This window comes from Dromaius novaehollandiae, chromosome 22 (assembly GCF_036370855.1).
Source record: "Dromaius novaehollandiae isolate bDroNov1 chromosome 22, bDroNov1.hap1, whole genome shotgun sequence".
NCBI lineage: Eukaryota > Metazoa > Chordata > Aves > Casuariiformes > Dromaiidae > Dromaius > Dromaius novaehollandiae.
The window spans coordinates 7,503,907-7,528,884 of NC_088119.1; the positions used below are offsets into that span (position 1 = coordinate 7,503,907).

At 65.6% G+C, this 24,978-nt stretch overlaps 1 protein-coding gene across 1 annotated transcript; it reads left to right on the forward strand.

Moving 5' to 3' along the window:
- MRC2 (mannose receptor C type 2) lies at positions 1 to 24,723 on the forward strand. The gene is made up of 30 exons (XM_064524521.1): positions 1 to 192; positions 8,184 to 8,591; positions 9,050 to 9,223; positions 9,712 to 9,876; positions 10,209 to 10,322; positions 10,504 to 10,647; positions 10,791 to 10,979; positions 12,840 to 12,994; positions 13,252 to 13,359; positions 15,900 to 16,015; positions 16,134 to 16,282; positions 16,504 to 16,721; positions 17,282 to 17,424; positions 17,741 to 17,843; positions 18,125 to 18,263; positions 18,609 to 18,644; positions 18,968 to 19,128; positions 19,491 to 19,558; positions 19,665 to 19,765; positions 19,984 to 20,129; positions 20,472 to 20,586; positions 20,700 to 20,857; positions 20,967 to 21,075; positions 21,642 to 21,880; positions 21,957 to 22,125; positions 22,233 to 22,382; positions 22,697 to 22,816; positions 22,944 to 23,123; positions 23,264 to 23,290; positions 23,419 to 24,723. The coding sequence occupies exons 1-30, from the start codon at positions 102 to 104 to the stop codon at positions 23,637 to 23,639; spliced, it is 4,416 nt and encodes a 1,471-aa protein (XP_064380591.1). The 5' UTR covers positions 1 to 101; the 3' UTR covers positions 23,640 to 24,723.
- Positions 24,724 to 24,978: the final 255 nt, after the last annotated feature.

Consider the following 24,978-nt stretch of genomic DNA (forward strand, 5'->3'; position numbering starts at 1 on the left):
CCCCGTCCCCCGCGCGCCGGCGGGCAGCGAGGCGCGGCGCCCAGCGCGGCGGCGGAGCGGAGCGGAGCAGCGCGGAGCGGAGCGCGGCGGCGGCGCCGGGCATGAGGCGCGGTGGCTCCGCGGGGCCGCGGCTCCTGCGCGGCTGCCTCTGCCTGCTCGGCCTGCGGCTGGTGCTCGGCGCTGCGCAGCCAGGTGGGACCGGGGGTCGGGGGGGGCCGGGACACGCACGGGGCTTTGTCCGACCCCCCTTTATTTTTTTTTGTGGGGGGGGGGGGCGCACCCCCGGCGCGGCCGCGGAGGTGGGGAGCGCTTTGGGCTCGCTTGGTTGATTTGCTCCGGTTTCGTTGCGTTTAATTCGGATTTTTTTTTGGGGGGGGGGGCGGCGTTGGGTGGCATTTCGGTGCCTTTTCCGCCGGCCACGCAGCCGCCCGCCCGCGGCGCCGGGCGGAAACGGCAACGGCAACGGCGGCAGCGGCGGCAGCGGGGCCCGGCGCGCTCGGGGCCGCCCCCGGCTCCGGCCCTTTTGTCTGGCCGGGGAGAGCCGCCCGCGGGGGGGGGGGTTTGGGTGTTTTTTTTTCGCCGACTGCCTCGCTGCGGAGCGTCTCGCACTCCAGTCAAGAGGTCCTTTTTTTTTTTTCCTCCTCTTTTTTAAACTCTCCGGAGGCCCCGTGTGCAGATGCCCGAGGCTCCTCGGACCGACGTTTCCCACCCGGGATACGTGTATTTACAGCAGCGAGGCACCGATTTCGTTGCTTCCTTTAATTAACTTGGCCCCATGGAGGTTTTTTTTTAAAAAAGCTCGAATTTGGCTGCTTTTGCCAAAACAATAACAAACATAAACCCTCGGCCTGTTTTATCAGCGGACGTTTAGCAAACGCAAAGCAGGTTCGGGACGGGCAAGCCTGCGCCCCGCTCGCCCCCCGCGTCCCCCTCTCCGCGGAGGAGCCCGCGGTGCCGCACGGGGAGGTCGAGGCGCGAGGAAGCCGCCGCCGCTGCCGCCTCGGGACGGGCGAAGCTCGAGTTGGGGTCGCTCCGTGGCGCGGCCGCCGCTCGGGTGCCAAGGGCGAAGGCGTCAGCGGAGGCGCGGACGGGTGCGAGCGCTCGGCTGAGGAATTCAGGAAGGGTTAAGCAATGGAAACGAAACGCTCGTCTGGTCCGGGAGCGCTCGGAGAGCGGGGTCTGGCCTCGCTGCCGCCCGGAGCCCCCATCCCCGCAGCCGAGGCCTCGCGAGCCCCCGCGCCCGGCCTGCCTCGAGCTGGGGAGAGGCTGCTTTTGCGGCCGCTGGTTTGGGGAGGGTTAACGTGACTCACTTTAAAAGTCCTCCTCCTCCTCCTCCAGCGGGCTCCAGCGCCTGGATCCGTGGATTTTGGCAGAGGTCAGGGCCCTGGCTGCCTGCGGGGACCCAGCTCCGGCTGCTTTGCCGTGAAAAATGGCCGGAGGAGCCAGGAGCCGGCGGCTGTAACGCCGCGGACGGCAGCGTCTCCGGTGCCGAGGCGGCCGTCGGGAGTGGGGCTGGGAGCTGGGAGCCCGCGACCCACCGGCAGCTCGGCAGCGGGGCAAAAAAGTGCTGCCATTCCCCAAACTCACCTGCTTTCACCCCGGCATCACCCAAACCTTTGCCGTTGTTATTAATTCGAGGGGTAATTCCACCTACGAAGCCGGCGCAGGACCCAGCCGAACACCTCCCCGTCCAGCGCCGGGCCGAGTTTGCAGCCGAGAAAAGCCGCTCGCTCGGCTTGGCGGCTCGGGGGGCTCAATCCCAAGTGCCCTTTTGCTGGCTGCTTTTTTAATAAAGCTCCTCGAGAGGCTCGGTTTGCCCAGGAGCGGGTCGGTCCCGTCCTGTCCCGTCCCACCGGGGCGAGGGTGGTCACCGACGGGGACCTGGCCACCCCAGCGCGGAGCCTCCCCATCTTGCAGCCACGTTACTTGAGCTTAGTGACCCAGAGCAGCTGAAAACCGTGTAATTTGGGGCAACCGCAAAGCCCCCCCCGGGTTCATCTTGCCTTTGAAGCAGCGAGGGGGCGAAAGGGGAGAATTTGCAGCCTTTAAAACGAGCAGAGCAGACTTTGCGTAAAATCCCCCCCCTCCGCTTTCCCCTTCTCGGTGGAAGCAGCCTGTTGCGCTGCAAGCGGTATTCGAGACCTCGCAGCTCAGCCGTCTTCCGATTAATTGTGAAATCGGAGCCAGAAAGGGGGAACCGAGACGCCGGCCAGGCGGGGAGCACGCGGCCCCGCGTTTGCAGCCCCTTGCGCAAGACCCTCGGGCAGGATTCAAAAGCAAAGCGTGATTCTTGCGAGCCGTCGCTGTGCAAAACCGTCCCGCCGGGCCGTGGCCCCCGGGGAGCTTCCCGCGTGCTCCGTGCTCCCCGCGGCCGGAGCGTTTCTGCAAAAACCAGGGGCCTCTTTGAACCCGTGAGGTCCCGGTGGAGGCTGCCCAGCGCGTTTGAGCACACTTTGATCCTGCCGTTCCTTGCTCGACTCTGCAAATTTTTCCCAGGGAAACTTTTAGCTGGAAAGTTAAAGAAAATGGCTGCTCCGCGGTGCGATTGCTTGCTCTTAGCTCGGCCTTTACGGCTACCTCGGCGGCCGGATGGGTAAGTCCCGCGGGCGATGCAGCCGGCTCCTGCATCGCGCCCTGCCCCACTGTGTCTCTCCTGTCGGTGCTGCTTTTTTGGGGCTCCCGATCCCGCTCCGGCTCTGGCCTGTGCAGACACTGCGATTTGCTCCTGAAATTGATTAAGCAATTGCTAATATTTCTTCAAGTGCAGCCGAGGAGCCGGCTTTTCTTAATTAATTTGGCCTGTGCGGAGATGGTGGAGCATCTGCATTTTTGTCATTCTCCGGATTGCTGGGAACCCAAAAGAAACCCGCACAGATGCTCTTTCTCTGGAAGGGACCCATCTTTAACTAATTAAAGTTTACAGAGCGATTAGTGGATTTGCTCGGGCGTCCTGGGGGATATTAGTCCGCGAGGGGAGGCCGGGGGGGTTTGCAGAGGGCGCGTGGCATTTTTTGTGCATGATGCTCCCAGCTTCTGCATCCCGGAGAGCTCGTCCCCGCGCGGTACCCAGCGCTGTCACGGCCCTAACGGGGATTTGCGCCCAAACCAGCGTGTTTGCAGGACGATGATGCAAACGGGGAACCCGAGCGCTTTCCCTGCCCCGTTCCTGCGTTGTGCCCTGCGGGGGACGGCTCGGTTTGCCCCCGTCCTCCCCGTGAGTGCGGGGTGCAAGGCAAGCAAAGAGCATCCAGACAGAGAAGCTTCATTTTAAACATTGTTTCCATTTAAAAAAATGCAAGTATTTCTTGCTCGGCTTTGCTGAAATGAGGGATTCCCGGTTTATAGCCACAGCGGGTCCAGCTCAGGCTGTTGGGGGTATTTTATTAGCAGAAGCGGTGTTGGAGAACCAAGGCAGCCAAAATCTGGGTTTTCTCCTCTGGCTGCTGGAGGTCGGGGAGCTGCTGCTTCCCCGGGCTGCGAGAGGGAGCAAACGCAGCACCGCTGCCGGGCAGCTCCGATCCCCTGTCCTGGGGGGGCCGCGCTGCTGCTGGAAAATATTCCGGGATGAGCCGTCCGGCCGGTGAGGAGCCCCATCCCTCGCAGGTTCGAGCCCGGTGAGTGCTGCCGTCTCGTTTTGGGGCCCGGCGCCGCGTACGGGCATCGGTTCGGCGCGCTCGCGGCGGCTTTGCGGCGCTGCGGCTGCCGAGGGGCGTTCGGGCCGCGCTTGTCTGGCTCGAGCACCTGGAGGCTTTTCCTTACGGCAGCTCCTTGTGGACTTGCCCCCCTTAAACCGAAGCCTGTGGATGTCGACTGCAAAACTGATCTCAATCAGAGCAGAACTCCATTATTTTTGCACGACAAAGGCTCGGCCTTGCTTTAAAGTACTGCCTTGTAGCTAAAATGATCCCGCGCTTCCCGGGATGCCGGGAATTAAATCTGTGCAGTGCATTCGCGGCGGTGCGGTCCCGGCGTCACCGCGCTCCTTCCCTTCCCGGCGGCGATGCGCGAGTCCCCCTCCGTTCGCCCGCCATGCGTGTGACTGCCGGGGGTTGGATCCTGCAGTTGGATCAGGGGGAAATGCGGATCCCTGGAGGGAAGGGAAGGGAAGGGGCCTGAGCTGGCCCGCGGTGCGGGAGGGCCGGTGCTGCGGCTCTGCTCCCGGCTCCCTCGTCCCCTTCTGCGCCTGGAAATCGCTTGACCGGCTTGTGGACGAGCCTCCCCCCTGGAAAATATCCAGACATTTATTTATCTGCATCCAGGGTGCAGGGAATGGACGGATGAATGGCCGCAAAGAGCTGGCGGTGTGCTACGTGGCCCCGATCCAGCGTTTTTTTTTGAAGGCAGCAGAAAATAAGCAGGGTGGTAGGCAGCCGCCTCCGGTCGCAGCCAAGCAAGGAGCCGCTCGAAGGAGTCGCCCACCGTAGAAGCAGCGGCTTTTCCCCATGCCGCAGGGAGCCTGTTTGCTCCGCGCTGCTCCCAGCAAGGTTCACGGCGTTTCCCACCCTCAGCTGGGCCGGCGGGAGCTTTGTGTCCGGTAACGTAATTATTCCCGGTACCTAAATCCCAAGGATTATCTTCTTCCATAGGAAGCCTCGATGCCAGGGCAGGTGGAGCCGGGACAGGTCTCTCCCTCCTGCGGGAAAGCAGTCGGCAGCGTCTCTCCTAGCTGCACGGATCACGCGGCGCTTCTGGTTTTCACTTCTCTCTTCTCCGTTCCTTACCTTCCTCCCGGGCTCGCCGCATCCTCGCGTTTTCCGCTGAGAAGGAGCTGCCGCTTCCCACGGCTTTTCCTGCAACCTCGCTCCACCGGTTTTGAAGCCGTTGCTCGTCTCCGGTCAGCGTTAGGAGAAACGCATCGAAGCCTCTTAAATGCAGAGATCACGTCTGGCACAGGAAACCGCTGAGATGAGGACGGCATCCGCAGCGCCTGTCTGGGTAGCGTCTGGCTCTGGTTTAATATCGGCGAGTCCGGGCAGGGCAGCGAGGAGAGACGGCGTTTCCGAAGCCCTCGAGGTCGGTCCTTCCTCGGGGCTGGCTCGAGAGAGGGTTGGAGTCTCCCTGTGGGGCAAAAAGGTGGGGGAAAGGAGGTCGTGGGTGCAAATACCCGTGCGCCGGCCAGGAAAACGCGCTCGCACTGTGGCTGTTGGCACGGGAAAGCCCAGGATGCTCCGCGCTGCTCCGTGTCCCGTCCTGTCCCTTTGCAAGCACCGGCTGGGAGATGCTCAGCCGCGAGGCCGAATCCTGCAGCAAGGAGCAGCACCGTGCAACAGCAACTGGCAAATCCTGCTGCAAATCGTCTCCTACCCAGGCGTCGAAGCCCAGCGTGGCGGGCGGCGGGGTCCTGGAGACCGAAAGCCTCTTTCGGTGCCGCGGGGTCCGTCCAGGGCAGGTCTAAGGTGTCTCGCAGGCGAGTAGCACCGCGGTGTGCGTTTGCGGCTCCCGGACGCCGGCCTGGGGGTCAAGTCGCCAAATTCCCTGGAAGTGAGTAAGTGGAAAAGGAGAGCGTGTTGCGGGTGAAGAGCAGCGCGTGCCTGCGTCGGCACGCGGCGAGTTCGGCTCTTCCAGGCTCGCTGGGAATGGCTCCCTGCGGGGGACGTGCCATGGTTTTTCCAAGAGTTTTTTGCAAAACTGAAGTTTATGCTTAAAAATGAGCATACGCTTAAATGCATTGAACGTCGGTGTGCTTTCGCGCCTGTTTACGGGCCACGGGGGCTCCGGGTGGCTCCGCGGCGGCTCTTGCATCTCCGCGGGGCCGGCAGGCTTGCCGGGCGCTCCCGAAAGTCCTTGTGTCCCGAAAGTCCTGCTTGCAGGCGCGAGGCCTCGCCGGCTGCGAGCGCCGCCGCGTTCCCATGCCGGGCCCCCGGCCGGGCTCCCCGGGGAGAGGCGGAGGGGCGAGCGAGAGGCGAAGGCGGAAAGGACGTTGCATTTTGTGGTTTGGCCGCGTCGCCGGGCGGGCGTGCAGGCGAGCGGCTGAACGTGGGCAGCCGGAGTCGCGGGAGCCGGAGGAACAGGAAAATGCCTCCGTAACGCAGGGCTCGGGCGCCTGCGCGCTGCCGCGGCGTGTCCCGGGCTGCTCCCAGCCTGCAGGGCACCCGCCAGGCCCGTAAACGAGCGCAAAGCCGATATTTGAGGCTGACGTGGCTGCACCGGCCCCGGGTGGCCGCAGCTCTTGGGTACCGGGCGGGATTCGGCCGTCGTCCCCGGGGCCGGCAGCTCGGGGACGTGGGGACGAGCTACGCCGCGGCGGCAACACCGGAGCGGAGGCACCGGGGCAGGTCGCGGCACGCGGGAGCTGCAGAAGGAGGGTTTCCTCATTCAAGCGTTACGAATTAACGCGTTTCCATCGAGGGTTCGGTTCGCCGCCGGGTTGCTAACAGCAATTTTGGGGCGATGCCAGGGAAAGCACCCAGGGAGCGGGCGGCCGGCGCTGCTTTTGGCCCGCGTGAGAGTCTCCGCAGGCGGAGCGAGGCGGCTGGGGCCAGCGGCTTTCCCCGGGGCGGCCCGCGGAGCCCAACACGGCCGAGCGGGGCAGCAGGATGGTGCTGGCAGGTGACTTGCCGTCGTTCCTTCAGCCCCTGGGCCCAAAACTCAAGGCTGTAATTTTCTAGCTCCGGCTTTTCTCTTTTTCGAGTAAGAGGATATTTTCTGCCTTTCCGGCCCCCGGCTCCCCGCCGTCGCGTCTGGGCAGCTGCCTTTGAACGTTCTGCTGACGCGCGGCAGACGGCCGGCATCGCCGTGCCGGGACGCGTCCCGCGGGGTCCCGGCCTCGCGGGGCTCAGCACCCGGCCGGAGGGCCGCCGAAGGTCTCTTCCCTGCGCAGGATGAGGCCTCGGCGGTCCCTGCTTGCGACGGTGCCGGGGCCGCTGGCGCAGCCACGGGGCAACCTGCGAGTTTGGCTGCCCGAAATGCAAGTCCCCCCTTCCAAAAGGGCCTCCGCTTTCGTATGGAGCTTGGCAGCTCTCGTTGCATCAGTGAGCAGCAGTAGAAGGGACCTGAGCTTTGGCTCGTCAAAATCTGCCCCTTCTGCGTTACCACTTATTTACAAAATACTTTCTGAGAAGTTAAAACTGCGTCTTCCTCTTGCAATCGCCGCCTTTTCCTATTAAGCATGCGCGGAGTCTTCTCCCCTTCTCTCCCCCGAGACCTTGATGGTAACAGTCGTCTTTTTTGTTCCTTCGCAGCCATCCCTGGTGTCATCTCTGCCGGGGAATTTCAGATCATTCCTGTTCCGAAGCCAGGTTGAGGAGCACAAAACTTTCCATGCTGAACCTACCAAACAAAAAGCTATTTCTTCCTCCGTTTCTTTTTCTTTTAGTTTTGCAGAGACAAGTCAGCGAGATCGCGGATCTCCTGGGGTGCTGGTTGCGTCAGTGGGCAACGCTGTAGCAACCGTGGGGTGAAGTTTCGGAGGAGCAGGAAATGGAAACCCTTTTATTTTTGACAAAAAAGATTCACACAGTGGCAAAAAGAAAAGCCAAAGCTAAATATAGAAGGGACTGTGAGTGGGATTTAACCTCACATGATGTTTTTGGTGAAAAACGGGTTGCTTTTGGAAAACAAGTGTTCTGAGAGCACGGCTTTTGACGTGTCTCGCTGGGTGCTGTTGCAAGACGTGTGCGATGGCTTTGCTCTGGGTGGCTCTTCTACGCAGAGGCTGGTGGCAGCTATGATCTAATTGGGTTTTCTTACCATTTGCTACCTTTTTAATTTAAAATCATGCGCTTGAATAAATCGACTGTCTTTAACAGTGATGCTGCAACATGTCAGCTGGAGAAAGGTGTTATCACAGGTGCCACCGTGGCCCTGGGAGGCAATACCCCAACGTCCTAATGGTTTTATGCAATTTATGGGTAGAGAAAATCCTGAGCGACTGGGGTGGCCAAGGGTTCCATAATTACCCGTCGGGATGCAAATTTGGGAAGCAAACAGCAATCGTGAGGGTGAAAGCGAGGGGAAGAAATGCAGGAGGCTGCTTTTCTCCTTCCTTCCCTCCCCGCGGGAAAATGCTCTGTCACGCGAAGGAGATGCCGGTGAGCATTTTCCACCATGAACGAGTCCCGTGACGGGAGACCTTCCTCCTAAGTGTGCTTCGCTCCCCTAGTCGTTGGTGGGTCCCCAAATGCACGTCGAAGTGATGGGCTCCTCGCGCCTGACCTTTTCCTTTCTCTCCTCTCTCCGCCCAGAGTCCAAAGTCTTTCTCATCTACAACACGGGCCTGCAGAGCTGCCTGGAGACCAAGGACTCGCTGGTGAGGTTGGCCAAGGCCTGCAACGCCAGCGCCCCGGCCCACCAGTGGAAATGGGTCTCGAGGAACCGGCTCTTCAACGTGGGCGCCATGCAGTGCCTGGGGGTGTCGTGGCACGGGGCCAACGCCACCGCGGGCCTGCACCCGCTGGCCACCTACGAGTGCGACCGCGAGTCCGTCAACATGCGCTGGAGCTGCCGCAGCCTCGGCGAGCAGCTCTCGCAGCACCTGGGCACCCGGGCGGCCAATTCCTCCCTGGCGCCCGCCGACAGGGGCGACCAGGCCCGCGGCTCGCACTGGCGCACCTACGGCACCGAGGAGGACCTCTGCTCCGTGCCCTACTCTGGTAATGCCCGGCCGGGCTCCCCTTCACCCCCCTCTGCACCCCTGGGTGCTTCCCACCCTCGCGGATGCCTCCGCGTCGGGGGACCCCCCTGCATGGCACAGACGCGGGTCCCCGAGAGCATCCAGGAGACAGAACCTGTTAGCGGTGGTGGGAGTTTGTCCTGGTTTGGCAGGTGCAGGCGTGAAATGCCTTCACGGTCATGTTGTCTGGCACCCAAAAATAAGGGAAACAGCCCCAAAACGTGATTTGAGGCTCTGCCGCACTGGGGGCAGCCCCGATTGCTGCCGACATCAGCAGAGAGCTTGTCCCTGGCTCGAGGGGTTTGCGAAACCACATGTCGCCGGGCTGTTGCAGCGCGGGGAACGTGCCCCAAGCAGGGAGCAATGCCCCCCATCCCCACCCCACTCCACCCCACGGCACCGGAGCTGCCTCCAGAGAAGGCTCCTCTTTTTCCGCAGAGATTTACACCATTCAGGGCAACTCGCACGGGAAGCCCTGCACCATCCCCTTCAAGTACGACAACCAGTGGTTCCACGAATGCACCAGCACGGGCCGCGAGGACGGCCACCTCTGGTGTGCCACCACCCAGGACTACGGCAAGGACGAACGATGGGGCTTCTGTCCCGTTAAGAGTAAGTGGGATCAGCGGGAAAAGCAAACCCCGGGTCGGTACCTCCTGGGGACTTTCCACCACGCTGGGGGTGCTTTGCTTCTGGGATCTCGGACAGCTTTTGCTCCATCGTGCTCCTGGTGATGGCTCTGGTCTTGACCCTCCTCTTGGGAGCACCCATGGCGCTCGTCAGAGCCGGGTAGCGGTGGTCCTGAGGGTCAGGAGCAGCCCCAGCCGTGGCTTCGACATCTCAGCTCTCACGAGTTATTGGGGTTTTTCCCTGTGATGGAGAGAAGCCAATATTCAAAGTCATCTCCCCACCAGAGCCTCTAGCAGCCTTGTTAGCCTGCAAGATCTTTCTTTCCCAGACTGATGATTGACTCCTCCAACGTGGGAGGACAAAATACTGGGAATTATCTCTTGGAAGCCTGTTCCCTCTTGGAGGGAACCACATGTGGAGGGGGGGGGCTGCGCTGCCCGTTCACCGTCACTGCTGCTCCCTCCCCACAGGCAACGACTGCGAGACCTTCTGGGACAAGGACCACGTCACCAACAGCTGCTACCAGTTCAACTTCCAGTCAACGCTGTCGTGGCGGGAGGCCTGGAATAGCTGCGAGCAGCAAGGTGCCAACCTGCTGAGCATCACCGAGATCCACGAGCAGACCTACATCAACGGTGAGGCGCTGGGAGGGACGATGCTGGTGCCACTCTGCTCAGATCTACCCCAGGACTGTCCGGGTGATGACACCTTGCGTGACCATCCGTGATGTCCTTGTGTGGCACAGGGGACGTTCTCATGGTGGGACCTTCGGGAGGGTGTGAGCAGGAGGTGGTGGGTTAAGAAGATGGACAGGTTCTGCACGTGGTTCCTCCTGCCTGGAAGCCACCGCGGGGAAAACGTGTGTCCTCGGCCATGACTCCACCCTCGTGGGGCCAGAGTCGGTCCATCCGGGGACTGCCCAGGGGCCGGAGGCTCTGAGCTGCCCCTTGCTCTGCATCTGCCCCAGGGCTGCTGACGGGCTACAGCTCCACGCTCTGGATCGGCCTCAACGACTTGGACATCAACGGCGGCTGGCAGTGGTCGGACAACTCGCCACTGAAGTACCTCAACTGGGAGAGCGGTGAGGCCGTGGGGAGCGCGGGGGTGGCCGGCGGTGGGACGAGGCAGCGTCGTGGTGGGGAACAGCAGGGCCTTGCTCGGGGCCCACCACCAGCAGTGTCGGTGGCACTGAGCTGAGCCCAGCCCCACGCGCTGCTCACCGGCGCGTCCCTCCCTCCCTCGCCGCTCGCCCCGGCTCGCAGACCAGCCCGACAACCCCAGCGAGGAGAACTGCGGCGTGATCCGGACCGAGTCGCTGGGGGGCTGGCAGAACCGCGACTGCGGCATCGCCCTCCCCTACGTCTGCAAGAAGAAGCCCAACGCCACCGCCGACCCCTTCGCCACGGGTGAGCCGAGGGGCTTCACGGCCCCCGTTCGTCTCGGGTGGTGGGGGCTCTACGGTCCGCCGTGGGCCCGCGGACCCCTTCCTCCAGCGGAGAGGGTGGGGAGGCAGGGACGAGAGCCCTCAGGCTGCCGTGTGCCCTGGCAGACTCGTGGTCGGAGGTGAAGGTGGACTGCGAGCCCAGCTGGCAGTCTTTCCAGTCCAACTGCTATCGCCTGGTGGGGGAGAAGAAAAGCTGGCAGGACGCGAAGAAGACCTGCCTGCGGAGCGGGGGGGACCTGGTGAGCATCCACACCCTCTCCGAGCTGGAGTTCGTCACCAAGCAGATCAAGCAAGGTGAGGTTTAAGCCAGGTGCTGCACGGGCCCGGCGCAGGCACGGGAATGCACGGGAGCTGGGAGCGCGCGGAGCACCGCTTCCCCTGCATGGGCCCTGCCTGCGCTTGTGCGTCCTATTCATTTGGGTTGCAGCCGGGGAAAAAAGTTCGTATCCTGTTAATATTTGCCCTCCTGCAAACCTGCGGGGTGGCTGGTCTTCACCGGGCTCCATCATCGGAGCGTGTCGGTGAGCAGTTTTGAGCTGGAGTCTCTGCGCCGTAGCCCGTGGTGAGGTGTGTCCCACCACATGGGCACTGATGGGAGGTGGTTACGCTCCAGATGTGGTTATGCTCCAGATGTGCACAGGGCTGGTCCGTGCTCAGCTCTGCCCCCAGCTCCAACACCAGCGGCCTGGGTGACTTTGGGCAGGACGGTTCCCTTCCTATCTCCCCGTCTGCAGGAAGGTCCCTTCTGTGTTGTGGAGGCTGCAAGGCTAAAGGAGCTCGTGGCTGCGGGTGGTGATCCTGGCTGGGGAGGTGGCGCGTTGCCCGGAGGAACCCGTGCCCCAAACGCATCCTCCTCCCCGTAAACGCAGAGGCCGTTGCCCGGGCGCCTGCAGCGCTGCTCCCAGTTCGTGGGGCTGGTGCCAAGAGAGGGATGGTGCCTCCGTCCCCACCAGAGCCCTTCCAAGGGCAGCAAAAGAGCACAGACCCATCTGCAAAAATCACTAGTCCCATTCACTTAATGAAGATATAGAGGCAAAAAAAAAAAATCGTACTCATGCTGGCCTTGCTGGAAGAGGCTGCGAACACTTTTCTTCTTGTTGCTAAATCTATCTGGGACACGCAAGTCTCCTGGTTAAACTGTCCTCTGCTGTAAGGTCAAGTTAACGGTGAACTCATGCTTAAGGCTTCCGAAGTTTCTCTTTCCAGTTATAACTTTGCCCAGTCGTAATTGTCTGGGTTGAAGTTTCCCACGTCAGGGATCTGTCTGAGCCGGGCTGATATTTGGAAAGCTTCAGCCGGGGAGATCAGCTGTGTCTGGGAGGGACCAGGGAAGAGTTTAGCAGTTCTGCTGAGCACGTCCTTAGACGTGTCACGATCCCGTGACGGCTTTATGGAGGAGCATCTTCGCTGCCGTCCTTCGCTCCGCGCTCTGCCCCCCCGTATTGGCAGCGTGGGGTTTTCCTATTCCCATAAAAACACCAGCGCTCCGGCCAGCCCGGAGACTCCTGCGGAGCAGCAGTTTGTCCCTGCTCCGCGGAGGAAGCGCTTGGCAGCCGGGTCGGCTGCGGATGCCGCCTGGGTGGCAGCCGGCAGAAATGTGGGACGAGGCTGCTTTGAATGCGGAGGGGGAGGAGGGGGCCGGTGGCGGTGGGACTGAAAGGAGCTAAGGCAGATGGAGACAGAAGCTGTGTGAGGGTGTAGGAAGGAAGGGAGACGTGGCCGGGATCCCAGGCCGGGAGCAGACAGGGATAGGAACATGGCGAGATACAGCTGGAGAGAGTGGTTTCAAACCAGTAGCTCACTGGAACGGAGCCTGTGGGTCCTGCCTTTTATCATCCGGCTGCTGCCAGCACCTCGCTGCGAAAACGGCTTGCAAATTTAGCTCCTTTTCCCTGTCCTCGCGGAGGAGAGCAGCCCTACCCCAGCTGTGAGCTCGGCTCGCGTGGCGGAGCGGAGGGCGTCTGCGCGGGGCAGCGAGTTCGCTGTGCAGACACGCGGCCCTGCCCGGCCCGGTCTTGGCCATCACCCTTTACACCATCATGCTTGACGCCGGGGAGGGCCAGTTTCTGCGGGATTTCGCCTGGGCAGGGCGGGGGGTTTCGCCTCCCGTCTCCAAACGGGTCTCCGAGCGGCCCTGCCCTCCTGTTTCGGCAGACGTGGAAGAGCTGTGGATTGGCCTGAATGACCTCAAGCTGCAGATGAACTTCGAGTGGTCGGACGGGACGCCGGTGAGGTTCACCTACTGGCATCCCTTCGAGCCCAACAACTTCCGCGACAGCCTGGAGGACTGCGTGACCATCTGGGGCCCGGTGAGAGCCGGAGGCGCCGAGGGCTGACGGGAGACAACCCGTGGGAGCGGGGATGGCCTGGGGACGGGGCACCTCCAGCTGGGTTTGAACCCAGCCTGGCCAGCTTTGAAGCCACCAGCCGTTGGGGATGGAGGATCCAGCGCGATGGCCTTGGGGATTTGGTGCAGGGGAGGAAAATCTATGGGCCCAACGTGGGTTTGGAGGGTGGGAAACTCCTGCCGGATGGGCTCAGGCCTGCTCTTTCCCATCCTGTCCAGGAAGGGAGGTGGAACGACAGCCCGTGCAACCAGACCCTGCCCTCTATCTGCAAAAAGCCCGGCTGGGTGAGCCAGGAGAAAGAGGAGGACGACCACGGGTGCCGAAAGGTGAGGGCGACCTGGGACGGGCTAACGGAGAGGCCGGTGTCACCTGAGTCCCCTGCGCTGGGGACACCAGGTCCTCCTCGGTCTGGCTGGGGTTGCCAGCAGGGAAGGTCACATTTGTCCCCTGCTCGCTGGCCTTCCTGCTCCGGGTGCCCCAACGCCGCAGCGAGGCTGCTCTGCCGGGACAAGACCTTCGCTCGTGCAAATACTCCCTCTCCGGGGGCCTCCGGGCTGCTGCCTTCCTCCCTGCCCCCTTCCTCCTCCTCGCGGTGAGGGCTCCGTGAATTGCTCTTTTCCCGGCGGATCCATTCTGCCCTATGGGGCCAAGGAAGTGCCTCGGCTTCGGGAAGCGTGACACAGGTTCAGGGCTGGCCCGGTGGGGACTGTGCTGTTGCTGTCACTGGGCGCTTGCTAATGCCGCTGTTCCCACAAAACTCCTGCTCTGGACCCGTTTTCCTGCTGCGTGCGAGGATCCCTTCCTTTTTTCTTCGTGGAGGCGGGCATTTCGCCCACGTGGCCAGTGGGCCCGGTGGGTTCGTGCCAGGGCTCTGCCGCTCCCTGCCTCAGTTTCCCCATCCCCAGCGATGGGACCGCGCGGTTCCCACGCTCGCTGGCAGCAGCCTGGGTGACACTCTGCAAAGCGCCCGGCTTTCGTCGGGGCAAGAGCCTGGCAGTGCCGCCGCTCTTGAATCGCGCCCAGCGCCGCAGGGAGAGCCAGCGCTCGCTCCCGCAGGCAGCCTTCCCGGGCCGGCTGCAAGAGGCACCGGAGACCTTCTCCGGACGCTTTCCCGCAGGAGCTTTTCTCTGCCTCAGCCCCTCCGGCAAAGGCAAATGCCAGGGAGAGCATGCAGCGGCACGGCGGGCCGGATCCGGACCCCCTGCGCCCGGCAGCGTGCCGGGGACCTCGGTGGCTGCGTGCCACCGCCAAGCCCGGGGCCGGCTTGGGCTCCGCGGGAGAGAGCACCCGGCTCCTGGAGCTCAGCAGCCTTAAACACGCGCTAGTTTAACCCCTTCCTCCCCTCGGCCTCGTGCCCCGGCCCTCGGGGCCAAGCAGGGATGCGCTTGCGGGAAAAGAAGCCGAGAGCCTGGGAATGCCGCGTAAACTGGAAAAGGTTCTTTCCCTATCCTTCATCACCGGCAGCCCGCGGGCTTTTCGCTGGGCAGCGGGAGCTCGCCGGGGGCTGGATGGGTGCCAAGGCTTCCCCGTTGCTCCGGGAGCAGCTCCGGGTTGGCGGGCGCCCCGTGGCCGGGGTCCTCTGCCGTGCTGGGCTGCCCCCTTCCTCCAAGAACGGCGGCTTGGTAGTTTTGGCAGGCGGAAGGAGCATCTGCTCGAAGGATCGGCCGCATTCCTCTGCGGCGGCCGCGCCGGCTTGGCCAGCGGGCTGTTTTTCTTGATGGCTTTGCTGCATTTCCCCCACCCAGCTTCCAAAACCCCTTTCTTTTTGGAAGAGCCTTAAAGGAAGGCATCAGAGATGTTGTCCTGGGTGCTAATGAGAGGGGTCCCGCTCGGCGGGGGCAGCGTCCAACCTGGAGGCAGCGTTTGGGGCTGATGGTCCCATCCTGGACCGTTGCTGGACCACAGGGGCTTGCTGCGTGGGACGGTTTTAATGATGCTGAGCCCCAGGGCTGGTCGTGGACCACTCGAGGGCCACCCAGCGGGGCCGAGTTCAGCCCGGGTGCCTGGAACGGAGGTTCCCGTCCCGGCCATCCGTGTCGCGGCATCCTGGGAGAGCCGGCATGGGAATGTGCAATTTGCAGCATCGTCTTGAGCTCCGGCGCTGCGGAGCCTCTTGGGGAGATGCTGGAGCTGGTGGCGAAGCGCTCGGTTTGGACTAAGGCTGCAGAATCAGGAATAACCTGGGATTCGGCGTCGTTTCCCTCTCGGGCTCCAAAAAGCTCCGTCCTCTTCCCACCCTCCCTGCTTTCCTCCCCGCTTCGCAGGCGATGCTGAAAGCAGCTCGCGTCCCCCCTGCCCTGTCTTTCCGGGGTCCCCGGCCGGTGCTTCCCGCCGTGCCGGGAGGGTTTCGGAGCCGGGGAGACGGCACCGCGGCCGGGTGCAGCCGGCGTGGGCGGCATCTCCCCGCACCTCGCGTGCGGCGCAGCCGGGGGGGTTTCTGCGGAAAGCGTTGGGCGGGCGCGAGCCCCCCCCGCCGCCCCGGCAGCTCCCTGCGCTGGCAGAGAACAGGCGCTATTGTGTCTCCGGCCGCGGAGAGGCTCCAACGTCAACACGGCGGGCGATGAAAGCCGGCTGCGGCGGGACGCGCTCGCCCCCGGCCTCGCCGCACAAGGGGGGATTGTGCTCGCCGCCGCGGGCCGCTTCGCCGGCTTTGAAGCCGCCTCGGTGCTTGTTTTTCCGGCGGCCGGGTCCTCGCGAGCCGGGGCGGCCGGGTGCTGGGAGACCTGGGAAAACGCGGGTGGTGGCGCGGGACGTCGCTCCGGCTCGGATTCGGTCCTCGCCGCTCGGGGCCGGGGGAGCCTCGCGTTGCCGTCGATCCGGGTGGTTCGCAGAGCGGAGCCGGACGCCTGTCCCTCCTCTCCGCCAGGGCTGGAAGTGGCACAGCCCCTCCTGCTACTGGCTCGGCGAGGACCGCGTGCCCTACGGCGACGCTCGCCGGACCTGCTCCGACTACGGCTCCACGCTGGTCACCATCACCAACAGGTGAGGCGCCCGGCCGCGGCGGCCCCAGCCCCTTTCCGGAGGTCCCTAACGGCCGGGGGGGGAGGCCGGGGGCTCGACGAGCCGCGTACGCGTCCCTCGAGCGCGGCCGCCCCGGCAGGTTCGAGCAGGCCTACGTGAGCAGCCTCGTCTACGGCTGGGAGAGCGAGTACTTCTGGACGGCGCTGCAGGACATCAACGAGACGGGCGCTTTCCGCTGGCTCAGTGGCGACGAGGTCACCTACACCCACTGGAACCGCGACCAGCCCGGTACGGCGGGCGCCGGGCAGTAGCCGCGGGCGGCGGGGAAGGTGCCGGGGAAGCCCTGCCGCGGGGGATGCTCCGGCCGGCAGAGCACCCGGCGGGGTCCCGGCTCGGCAAGCGGGAGCCTCTCGCCGGGGAGGGGGGCTGCGCGGCTCCGTTATCCCCCCGGGAAAGGCCGCGTGGCCCTAAGGCGCCCGTCTCTCTGCCCCCTCCCGCGAGCGCTCCAGGTTACAAGAGAGGCGGCTGCGTGGCCCTGGCCACCGGCAGCTCCGTGGGGCTGTGGGAGGTGAAGAACTGCAGCACCTTCAAGGCCAAGTACATCTGCCGGCAGAACCTGGGCACACCGGTGAACCCCGAGCTGCCGGCGCCCTACCCCACGCCCAGCCTCACCGGCTCCTGCCCCCAGGGCTGGAGCTCCGACGCCAAACTCCGCCACTGCTACAAGGTACCGAGCCCTCCCTCCCGCCGCTCTGCGGGCCCCTTCACCTCCTCTTCCTCCCTCCTCTTCCTCCGGGGCTGCTTGTGGTCCGTGTCCAGGGGTGGCCGGGGCGGGTGGGCTGCCGACGCGGCTCCCGTGCACCAAGCTGCCGCCGGCTGGGAGGGCGGCGAGGGGCTACGGGGGCTGCTGGCATCAAGCCTTGCTTCTCGCTGGCTCGGTGGAGCAGACCGACAGCGTTTCCCGTGGCCGACTGCCTGCAGGGAGGGGCGACCGCTCTGCTGGGATGGGGGAAAAGCTCTGCTGATGGAGCAGCAGATCCAGAAACGAGCAGAAATAGCAACTCGTGTCCCATGGGGTGCCTGGCACCCTGGAGGCATCACAGACCCCGGCCCAGGGCACGTGGTGGGGACCAAGGAGGGTCGAGCTCGCTGCAAGCACGTGGGATGGAGCGAGGCTGCCCTCCGAGACCTGGGCCCCGAGGCCGCCGAACGGGTCTCCGCCTGGGAGCTGTGCTCCTGGCTTGCCGGCTCCTGAGCTCTCTCCACTGCCTGCGTCTCCCCGGCCAGGTGTTTAACTTCGACAAACTGCAAGAGAAGAAGACGTGGATCATGGCGCAGGAGTTCTGCCGGGAGCTGGGGGCCCAGCTGCTCAGCCTGGGCAGCTACGAGGAGGAGCACTTCGTGGCCAACACCCTCAACAAGATCTTTGGGTGAGGCGCTGGCTGCCCCAGCGCGTGCGCGGGCCTGCACTGGTGGCCGTGGCACAAATACACGGTCATCGCAGCCCCTGGGAGGGGGACACGATGGAAATGCATGAAATAGAGGGTAATTTGGGGGCAGAGCTCAGATTTGAAGCAGCTTCACTCCTGAGGAGACGTGGAGCAGAGAGTCTATTTTGCCTGAGCTCCTGCCTTTAGGATTTGGGGACAGGGGGCATCTAAAACAACCAAAAGAAGAGGTAGCTATAAATGTGCACCAACTCGGAGGGCTGGCTCAGTCTCACCGGTCCCCTGTGGCTTCTTCCAGCGAAGCGGAGCCGGAGATCCACGAGCAGCACTGGTTCTGGATTGGCCTGAACCGGCGGGACCCCGCGGGGGACCGGAGCTGGCGCTGGAGCGACGGGCTGGGGGTGAGTGGCGGCGAGGGGCCGGGGCGCGGGCCGGGGCCGCTGCCGACCCGCGGTGCCCCAAGGAGCCACGGCCGCGGGGCAGCCTGGTTCAAGGGTGCGGGATGGGCAGGTTTTGCAGCCGCCCGGGGCGTCTCGGCGGTCATTGCTCCGTTGGGAACATGCCACCCATCCGGTAGCGGCACAGCCGGGTGAAACGCCCGGAGCCAGCGCTGGCTTGGCACCCGCCGCTGATGCGCCCGCCCGGGGGCCCCAACTGTACCCTTCTCTCTTGACCCCCCCAGTTCTTCTACCACAACTTTGACCGCAGCAACTACGACGACGACGACATCCGGGACTGCGCCGTGCTGGACCTGGCCTCCTTGCAGTGGATGCCGATGCAGTGCGAAGCCCAGCTGGACTGGATCTGCAAGCTGCCCAAAGGTGAGCACGGCTGAGCGTGTTTTGGGGGTTCCTTATAGCAGGAGCCCGTTGTGCTGGAGGAGGTGAGGAGCTGGGGGAGCGCGTGCCGGTGCGGCGAGGGTCCCTCCGCTTCCCCACTCGCGGCTGTGCTTTTGTGGAAGGTTTGTCATTGCTATTTTCAACCCAGAGCCTGGGTTATTTGTGTGACGTGGGCCCAGGGATGCTGGAGCCGGGGTGATAACGGCATTAGCGGGGCGCCGGGCGAGCTTGCAGCTGGTGCCGGGGGAGCGCCGGGGCAGTTTGCCCCAGGCAGCGAGCGGCGGCGGCAGCGCCTGGCTCACGGGCCTCTCCTCTGCCTTTCCCCAGGCGCCGACGTGAAGGAGCCAGAGATCACGACACAAGGTGCGTTAGCGGCCCAGCTCTGCCGCAGCCGTCTGTCTGTCCGTGCGTGCTTCGCCCTTCCGGGGCATCTTCCATCCCGGGCTCTTCAAACCGCGCGGGTGCCGAGCTCCCCGCCGGAGGGCACCCGCCGGCGATGGAGCTGGGATGGGGGCCCAGGTGTCCTGGCTTGGGGGTCCAGAGGGATTTGCCGTGCTGCCGGGGTACAGTTTCCAGTGCGGCGGTGGGTGGCAGAGAACGGCAGCGCTCGTGCCGGGCCGGGGGACGCGGGAGCCGCGGGCAGAGCGTGGCCGGGCCGCATCTCGAGCGCGCCTCCCTGCCCGCAGGCAGCAAAGAGTGGGTGAAGTACCAGGAGGCGGAGTACAAGTTCTTCGAGCATCACTCCACGTGGGTGCAGGCGCAGCGCATCTGCACCTGGTTCCAGGCCGAGCTCGTCTCCGTGCACAACCAAGCCGAGCTGGATTTCTTGGGCCAGAACCTGAAGAAGGTAGGAGGGCGGCCCGGGTCCGCACTGGTGGTCGCTCATTCCCGCCATGGAGCCAGCTGGAAGCTTCTCCCGACAGTTTCCAATGGCTTATCCATGCCCGGCACTTCCCATCCGGCTTCTTCCACGCTGTGCTGGAAGAACGGTGTTTGGGAATAGCGCGCTCGGCCCGTTCCCGGTCTCCTCGGGTAACGGCGATGTTGCTCCGCCGGGGTCTTGCTCGGCGGGTTACAGCAGACCCCCGGTGTGGGAGCCGGGCTCGGTGCTCAGCTCGGCAGGAGCCTCGCGATGCCTCGTGCCGGTGTGGGGTGGGGAGGGCGGAAAGCCCCTGCCCGGCGCTGACATCTCCCCTCCGGCTCTGCCAGTTCTCCAGGGGCCAGGAGCAGCACTGGTGGATCGGGCTGCACACCTACGAGAACGACGGGCGCTTCAAGTAAGTGCGAGGCCGAGCGGGCCGGGTCCCCGCGGTCCCACCCGCCGCAGCCCGCGGGGCGCCCCGTCTCGGCGCTCTGCCCGGCCCTTTCCGCTGCCTTTCCCAGGTGGTCCGACGGCTCCCTCCTCAACTTCATCTCCTGGGCGCCGGGCAAGCCCCGGCCCATCAGCAAGGACAAGAAGTGCGTCTACATGACGGCCAGCAGAGGTGAGGGGCTCTTGCCGGGCCAGACCCGGCTGCGCGGCCGCTCCGGCGGGTGCTGCCCAGCCCGAATCCACTTTGGTCCTGAGCTGGGCGCAATGCAAAGCGCCCTGCTCGGCCGTGGAGGGTGCGTGTCCGGCACGGGGAAGGTGGATGGCGCAAATCTGGCACGCGCGCGTCTCCCCGCCATGGGGTAATCATGCCCGCCCTGCCCCTCTCCGCAGAGGACTGGGGCGACCAGAAGTGCCTGACCGCCCTGCCGTACATCTGCAAGCGGAGCAACGCCACGGCAGCGAAGCCCTCCCTGCCGCCGCCGCCCGCCCCCGCAAGCGGCGGCTGCCCCCGCGGCTGGTTCCCCTTCTTCAGCAAGGTACGGCCGTGGTCCAGCCCCCTCCAGCGCTCGGCACCGCTGCCGCGGGCGCTGGCAGCACCGCAGGGGAACGGAGGGGTGGGAAGGGACGTGCATGTTGGCGGGGAGATGCGAAGGGTTGCATACGTGCATGCACCTATGCATTAGGTGCACCTATGCATTAGGGTAGTGGTGCATAGGGGAGCGGGGCTGGAGGAGACGGCCGGCGCGAGGTTGGCACACGGGTGCAAAATCGGGGGGCGCGGGGTGCAATGAGAGCGTGGGGCGGGCCGGGGCGAGCGGGAGCGGTGCCATCCAGCATCCCCGGACCATCGCCTCGCCCTGCCGCCGGGCGCCGCGCAGTGTTTCAGCTTCAACGGCCACGACAAATCGGAGCTCGTCAAGTGGCCGGAGGCGAAGCAGGCGTGCGAGAGCCAGGGCGCCGTGCTGGCCACCATCTCCAACCACCTGGAGCAGGGTAGGTGTCCCGGGGCCGGGCGCTTCCAGCGGGACGGGGCGCCCAGCGCTGCCGGCAGCTGGGTGCTGCCGGGCGTTGGGCCCTCAGCTGCTCCGCGGTCCCGTCGCTTCCAGCCTTTATAACGTCCATGCTCCTGAACATCTCCGTCGACCTGTGGATCGGCCTCCACGACGCCAAGAAGGAGTTTCGGTGGGTGGAGGCGGAGCCGCTGCGGCACGTCAGCTGGGCCCCCGGCGAGCCCTCGGGCTACGGCACGTCCAGCGACAAGCCGGTGAGCCAGCCCCGGTGCCGGCCCCATGGGAGGTGGGATGGATGCGTGCGGTGGGCCGGGACGGGGGCCACCACCACGACCGTGCTCACGGGGTGCCTCGCGTCCGCAGAGCAACTGCGTGGTGGTGTGGCACGGCTTGCCGCCGCACTTCACCGGCCGCTGGGACGACCGCGGCTGCCTGGAGGAGAAGCACGGCTACATCTGCCAGCGCCCCTTAGGTAGGAGGGGGCGCGCCGCCTCGGCCCGGGGGGGGTCCGGCCCCGTCTGCGTGGGGCTGTGGGTCCGTGGGGGGTCTGGCCCCATCCCTGCATCCATGAGGGATCTGGGCCCATCCCTGCACCCATGTGTCCATGAGGACCAGCACCATTGTTGCGTCCATCCATGTGGCCATGGGGGATCCAGCCCCGTCCCTGCACCCATCCGTGTGTCCATGGGAGCTCCGGCCCCATCTTTGCACCCGCTGGCATGGGTCCATATGTCCATGGGGAATCTGTCCCCATCCACGTGGGTCTGCATGTTCTTGAGGGATCTGTCCACATCTGTGTGGGTCTGTGTGTCCATGGGGGATCCAAGCCCATCCCTGCACCCGCCAGCATGGATCCATGTGTCCGGGAGGGATGGGACCCCATCCGTGTGGGTCCACGTGTCCGTGGGGGATCCGGCCCCATCCCTGCGGCCGAGCGGGCCCGTTGGGTGGCACCGGGTTGTCCCCGGCAGCCGGGGCAGCAGGGCGCCGTCCTCCGCCTCCTCCGACCGCCTCTCTTTGCTCCCCGCCGGCGCCCAGACCCGTCCCTGAGCCCCCGGCGGACGCCGTCCCCGCCGTCGCCCGCCGGCCCCCTCTTTTACCACAACAGCACCTACCGCGTCCTGCAGAAGCCGCTGCGGTGGCACGAGGCCCTGCTGCTCTGCGAGAGCCTCAACGGCAGCCTGGCCAGCGTGCTGGACCCCTACAGCCAGGCCTTCCTCACCCAGGCCGTCAGCGGGCTGCGGGCCCCGCTCTGGATCGGGCTGGCCAACGACGAGGTGCGCGCCGGGGTGGCCCGGGCATTCGGGCGCCGGGGCCGCAGCAGCCCCCCGACTTCTCCCCTTGGGTCGCCAGGGCGGTCGGAGCTACGGCTGGTTCACGGAGGAGAGCTTCTTCTACGCCAACTGGCAGGACGGGGAGCCCCAGCAGGCCGCCGGCTGCTCCTACATGGACGTGGACGGCACGTGGCGCACGGCCGGCTGCGACGCCAAGCTGCAGGGCGCCATCTGCAAGCTCAACACAGGTGCGCGGGGACGGGGCGCCGCGGTCGGAGAGGCTCGGGGTGGGGCGGGGGCGTCCCGCCGCCCCGGGACCCCCGCCGAGCCCTGCGCTCCCCCCACACCCCGCCAGGTGCCCCCCGGGCCCACAAGTGGAGCTACAGCGGCAGCTGCCCCAAGTCGCTGGAGGACTCGTCCTGGATCCCCTTCCGGGACCACTGCTACACTTTCCACATGGAGATCACCCTGGGGCAGAAGGACGCCATGAGGAGGTGCCAGAAAGGTACACGGGGGGCTGCGGCGGGCAAAAGGGGGTCATACCCCCTTAGAAACGGGGGAGGCCGGGGTCCCCTGGATGCAGACGCGGCCTCCAGGGTCCCCTGTCCAAGCAGCAGGGCAACCACCACCATCAAGAGCATCCTTTGTCCTGGCCCCAGTTCCCGAGGGCTTGGCCAGCCTTTGTCTCTCCTCCTTGCCGAATCATTTGGGGCTTCCCGAGCGCCCGGCCAGTTTGTGGGCTCTGCCCTGGGGCCCATCACACCCGGCCGGCCTCGGCAGAGCCCCGCGGCCCACCCCTGACGCGTCTCCCCTCCCCAGTGGGCGGCACGGTGCTGTCCATCCAGGACGAGACGGAGAACGTCTTCGTGTGGGAGCATCTCCAGGCCTACGAGGGCCCGTCCAAGGGCGCCTGGCTGGGCATGACGTTCAACCCCAAAGGTACGAAGGGAGCTGCGAGGTTTTAGAGCCCACCTCGGGCAGCACCCGCGTCTGGGGAGCAGGGGAAGCCCCGGGCGGTCGAATCAGCGCGAGGGGGATGGCGTCACGGTCACTCCTCCTTCTCCAGGAGGCACCTTGGTTTGGCATGACAACACCGCCGTGAACTACTCCAACTGGGGCCAGCACGACACGGGGCCCAGCATGCTCAGCCAGAACAGCTGCTACTGGATCCAGAGCAGCAACGGCGTGTGGCGCCTGGGCTCCTGCACCAACGTCACCATGGGCGTCATCTGCAAAATCCCCCGGGGTAAGGAGCTCCCCGAGGCCCCGTGGGGTCCCGTGCAGGGGCTGAGCTGGGCCGCGGGGGCAGCAGTGCGGGACGCGCCGGTGGGAGAGGGGACGGGCGCCATGGCCGCGCGCTGATCCGTGTCTTTATTCGCATTACAGTTGAGGAGAGCAGCTTTTCCCGGTCAGGTGAGTGGCACCGTGAGCCTGGGCTCAGCACCCACTCCCACCTGGGTGCGGGTGGGAGATCCCGTCCCCGGGTGGCAGGCGGAGAGCGAACCGGGGCAGATGCTGACACCCGTTTCCCCTGGCCGCAGCCCTGCCGGAGAACACGACCGCCATCGCGGTGGTGGTGCTGTCGACGCTGGCGCTGTGCGCGCTGCTGGGCATGGCGGCGTACCTGTACAAGCGGCGGCGGAGCGCCGAGCGGGGCGCCTTCGAGAGCGCCCGCTACAGCCGCACCACCTCCAACCCCAGCGAATCCGCCGAGAAGAACATCCTGGTGTCGGACATGGAGATGAACGAGCAGCAAGACTAACGGCGGGGGGGGGAGGCCGGGGCGGGAGGGGGCCGGGGGGGGGACGGAGGGCGCCGCACCACGCTGTCCCCGTGCCGGGTGTTGCAGCGGGGGCCCGGCACGGGGCCGGCCGCGGGGTCCGCCTTGGTGTGGACGGGGCTTCGGCCGCCGCCGTCCCTCGGGTCGCCGCCGCCGTCTCCGGGCTCGTCTGGTGGCGTCGGCCAGGAGCTCGTCTGGCGCGGCCCTGGAGGCAGTTTCAGGGTTAAAATTTGAGGGAAGTTGCCCCCCAGTCAAAGAGCTTCCCCATGGCCGGACCAGGCTCTGCGACGCCTTCCCCTCGGGAGGAGGTGAGCGCAGGCGTTCGGGGCCCTGCGATGGCCCCGGGGGGCTCGTTCCCCCCCGAGGAAACGAGCTGGTGTCCGAGAAGACATCGCCCTCCGGGCAAGAGGTCTCCAAAGCCAATCTACCTCCCCTCCGCGCGCAGAGGTAAGGCCTCCCCCCTTGCCGAGCGCGCGCGAGCAGCGCCGGTGCCGGGCCTCGTCCGCCTCATCGCCTGCCTCCCACGGCGCAGACGCCCCGGCCACCCGAGCGTGGCGGCCCCCCGTCCCCCCCCCCCGAGCCGGGCCGCCCCGCTGCAGCTTCCCGTGCCTCCGGTCCCCTTCCCGAGCGGCTGCCCGCCTTCGTTCAGTGCCCGAGCCAAACCGCTGAGCGGTCCCTCCCGGCCGGCGCGGCCTCGGCGCCCCGGCAGCCATGTGCCCGCCCGCCCGCTCCGTGGCTCCTTGTGACAGTTTTGGCCCGACCGCAGAGCGCCCGGAGCAAGGAGCCGAGTGGCTCCCGGTCCCGAGGCCGGAGCTGCCGGGGGGGCCCGGCGTGGTGGGGCAGGCAGGGCCGCACTCGCCGGCGATGGCCCCGCGTAGGCCGCGTTTGCCGGCAGTGGCCTCGCACAGGCCGCATTGGCGAGCGCGCGGGGAAGGTCGGGTGGGGGGGGTTCCGCTTTGGACGATTCGGTGACGTTTCGGAGGTCGTTCTTGTTTTTTAAGGAAACGATAGCTTTTTGCTATACTGTATTGAGTGCGTGCTGAATATATACCTTCTTTCACACAGACGATGGGGTGCGTGTGGTTGCCTGTTTCGCACGTACGCTGTAGCCAGGGCGGAGGAAGGTGGCGCGGGGCTAAGCCCCCTCTTCCTCGCAGTGCAGTAGGAGACGCGTGGGGGTCCCGGGGCAGCGCCCGGAGCGGAGCCATCCCGCTCCCCCAGCCCGGGCCGCGGCAGCCTCCCCTTTGCTGGGGTCGGGACGGAGGACGCCCGGGCGCGGGGGGGGGCAACAGGCCGCCAAAGAGCCCCGAGAGAGGGCTGG

Coding starts and splice junctions, on each gene's coding strand:
- MRC2 (XM_064524521.1), top strand. CDS start 102: ATGAGGCGCGGTGGCTCCGCGGGGCCGCGGCTCCTGCGCGGCTGCCTC. Junction 13,360..15,899: donor ACGACCACGGGTGCCGAAAG/GTGAGGGCGACC, acceptor CCTCTCCGCCAG/GGCTGGAAGTGGCACAGCCC. Junction 16,283..16,503: donor CTGGAACCGCGACCAGCCCG/GTACGGCGGGCG, acceptor CGAGCGCTCCAG/GTTACAAGAGAGGCGGCTGC.